Raw genomic sequence first — 3,460 nt, 5'->3', positions numbered from 1 at the left:
GAGCAGACGCTTCTTAAACAGGACATCCGGGCTGATCTTCACATGAGCTGGCTCAGTGGAACTGATGGGGGTGAGAGCGGGAGGAGAGAGCAGCGTGCTGCGTAGAGGAGATAACGTGAGCGAGAGGTGGGGTGGGCACCAGTGGGGGAAGCAGGCAGAGATGGAGATGCAGTTGGAGACATGGTGGCGGCCAGGTCATGGAGGTCTTCTGTCCTATGAGTTGTAGAGTCCTTCTGGAGTTGGAGAGTGTGTGGTGTCCAGGAGAGGGGAAAGCCTGAGCAGGGGAAGAAATAGGAATGGAAGAGACTGGTTCGGGAAAAGTTTTAGTTAAGATTCTCAGGGCTGGGACTTTGCTGGTGGTCCAGTGGTTAAGACTCCGTGCTCCCAATGCAGCGGGCTTGGGTTCAATCCCTGGTCAGGGAACTAGATCCTGCAAGCCACAACTAAGAGCCGCGTGCCACAATGAAGATCGCATACACTGCAACTAAGACCTCGTGCAGCCAAACAAACAAATAAATACTTTTTTTTTTTTTTTTTTTTTTTGCGGTACGCGGGCCTCTCACTGTTGTGGCCTCTCCCGTTGCGGAGCACAGACTCCAGATTTGAAGGCTCAGCAGCCACAGCTCACGGGCCCAGCCGCTCCGCGGCATGTGGGATCTTCCCGGACTGGGGCACGAACCCGTGTCCCCTGCATCGGCAGGCGGACTCTCAACCACTGCACCACCAGGGAAGCCCAATAAATATTTTTAAAGAATTAATAAAAAAAAAAAAAAGATTGTCAGAGCTGCGTGACTGATGGACTCATGCTGGGATTGAGTACTCACCATGTGCCAGGCGCTGGGCTAAGAGCTTTTGATATACATCTTAACGAATCCTAAGACTGCCACGAGGTACAGAATATTATCCTCATTAACTGATGAAGAAGCTGAAGCTTATACCGGTTTAGTGAACTTAGACTGATGGTGTACAGCCTGGAAGCAGTAGAGCCAGGATGCAATTCCTGGTCTGTTTTACTCAAAAGCTTTGCTCTTAACCACCATGCAGTACCGCCTCCAAACAGGTGGGATTAAGGAGAGGGCGGGGTCGAGGACCACTCAGATTTCTTGCATAAGTAACTGAGGAAAGGGACAAGGCAGGAGGGAAAGCGAGTTGGGGAAAGATGGGTTCAGTTTTGGACTCTGCTTTGTGCTGTCAGAAAGAGCAAGTGTACGGGGGCTGTGAACGAGGAACACCCATGCGTCTCTCTCATGTGCCCCCCACCCTTCCTGAACTACACACTGGCCTTGGGACACTCAGCATTCTCTGTTTTGACTCCCTTCTCCTGCTCTCCAGGGAGAGAATGGTAAGGTGTCCTAAGCCCACAGCCTGGACAACAGGTGCGTGGAGGCAAGGCTGAGAGGCCTGTGGGCATCATAAACTGTGGCTGGCAGGCTCTGGGGAGCTAGCTCTTTGGTTCTGATGAAGGGGCAGGTGTTGATGAAAAAGAGTTAGGAGCCTGGCCCTTGTTTCCAACATGACAAACTACAGCAAGAATCTGATCCGCTGGACACAGGCGGTCCACACCCCCTCAAGTCCAGGCTATGCTGTCTAATCCCACCTGACAAGTTTGAGGCTTCGGGGTCATCATGCATAGATTTCCAGGAGTGCTGTGACTCTGAGAGGGCCTGAGGTTACAGGTGAGAGTGTCAGTGTGATCACGATTGGAGTGAAGTTGATGGTGGGGTTGGTGGGGGGGTCCACACCGAGGTCTTTGTTTCTCAACCCAGCACTCAGGCGGGAGGCCCTTGCGTACCTGGCCTCCGGGAATCTAGTGAGTGGGATGAGAGGGCAGAAGACCCTCTGTTCTCTGAGGGTCAGGAATAAGCAGCACTTTGTTCCTCAGGAACATGACGGTGCTTTCCTTGTCACCTTTCCACAGGAGCATGGCCTATGAACCAGAGAAGACATCAAAGGAAACCCAAGAACTTCGGGACTTCTCACAAGGAGGCTGGAACTAAGTGTGCTGATGACACCAGAGAGGAGGAGACCAGAAAGCAATGTCTCTTTCCTCCCCCCCATCCACCCCCCTCAGCACAGGGGCTCCTCAAACCCAGGGGACACTCCTTCCTCCCAGACTGGTCTTCATCCAGAAACCTTTCTAGCCTCTTCTTACCTTTGGGCTGTCCTTGGCCTCAGGAAGGAAGAATCCCACCCCTGCCCTGCTGCCCTCCAGCTCCTGTCCTTCCACTTCAGTCAGAGAAGTGTATCTGAGCCTGTCCCTTCTGGACCCTCTGCATTTTTACCAGAAGGATTAATGGGGCCAGGGATAAAGGGGAAGCGTCTATCACCCAAGGACCAGTTGGATCTCGTATTTCATAAGTGTTACAGCTCCCGGACTGGGTGAGGCTGAGACCCTAAGATAGACCAAGCTAGAGGTGGCTGACCAGATGGGTGACCTTGGGCAAATGTCTCCTCTCTCTGAGGCATGAAGACTTGGGCCAGATGGTCTCTGAAGAACAGTCTGGCTTTGAGGGCATAGGGGAAGGCACATGGGGAAGGCTGGGGGAAGCTCTGGGAAGGGGCGGACAGCCACTCGAGACCCACCTCTGCTTCCAACCACCTTAACTCTGCCAGCAGGAAGAATGGCACCACCTGTGGTCCAGCTCCTGTTCCTCCAGCTTGTTCCAGGGCCAGCCTTGGTCGAAAACATCCAGCTACAGCTTGCCATCAAGAAATTCCGTACCTTACATATCGACTATCCCAAGGTTAACTACGCAAAGGGTTTCTGGGGCTACTGTAATGGTCTGATGTCCTATGTACGGGGCAGACAACAAAGCTGGTATTGCCCAAAGATCCATTATGTCTTACATGCCCCGTGGACAGCCATCAAGAAGTTCTGCAAGTACAGCGAGAGCTTCTGTGAGAATTACAATGAATATTGTACAGTCACCCAGGACTCCTTCCCCCTCACAACCTGCTCCCTGAGCTCCAAGCAGCCACCCACCAGCTGCCACTACACCAGCACCCTAACCAACCAAAGGCTCCATCTGCCCTGCTCCCAAAAGTGTGATGCTGATCCGATAGATATCATTGGCCTCTACTAGGGATGGGAGGTGTTAAGTCTGAACTAGCCCCCCTACTGCCACTACAGACCAGCCTGTCCCCACTCCTGAAGCTCTGATCCCTGGTACAAGGCTTCCTTCCTGGCTTCAAAGATAGGCAGGATCCCCTCCCAAGAGACCAGGGAGATAGGAAATATGTCCAGAGCTTTGGTCACCATGCAAAGTTGTCTTCTAGGCTCTTTCTAACTTGTTCATCTCCCCCCATCACTCCTGCCACCACCCTCCCTCTCCCACAGACAGTTTCACCCACCCAAGAAGCTGACTGTGTCCAGTTGGCAGTGACCGTCCATCTACTGGGCCAGATCCTGTATCGTGGCTGGAGGCCCAGAGCCTCAGCTCACACCATGGTACCAGTTCCA

At 53.0% G+C, this 3,460-nt stretch overlaps 1 protein-coding gene across 1 annotated transcript; it reads left to right on the top strand.

Annotated features, from left to right (window-relative positions):
- Positions 1–2,621: 2,621 nt before the first annotated feature.
- On the top strand, positions 2,622–3,083 carry RNASE13 (ribonuclease A family member 13 (inactive); the record flags this gene model as incomplete). The annotated part of the gene is made up of 1 exon (XM_082618293.1): positions 2,622–3,083. One exon carries the CDS (start codon positions 2,622–2,624, stop codon positions 3,081–3,083), a length of 462 nt encoding a protein of 153 aa, XP_082474419.1.
- Positions 3,084–3,460: the final 377 nt, after the last annotated feature.

The sequence above is a fragment of the Mesoplodon mirus genome (genome assembly GCF_964341445.2).
Source record: "Mesoplodon mirus genome assembly, chromosome: 4".
In the NCBI taxonomy this organism is placed as follows: domain Eukaryota; kingdom Metazoa; phylum Chordata; class Mammalia; order Artiodactyla; family Ziphiidae; genus Mesoplodon; species Mesoplodon mirus.
Note: the sequence above shows the minus strand (reverse complement) of the source record. Positions and strands in the feature narration are given on the sequence as shown.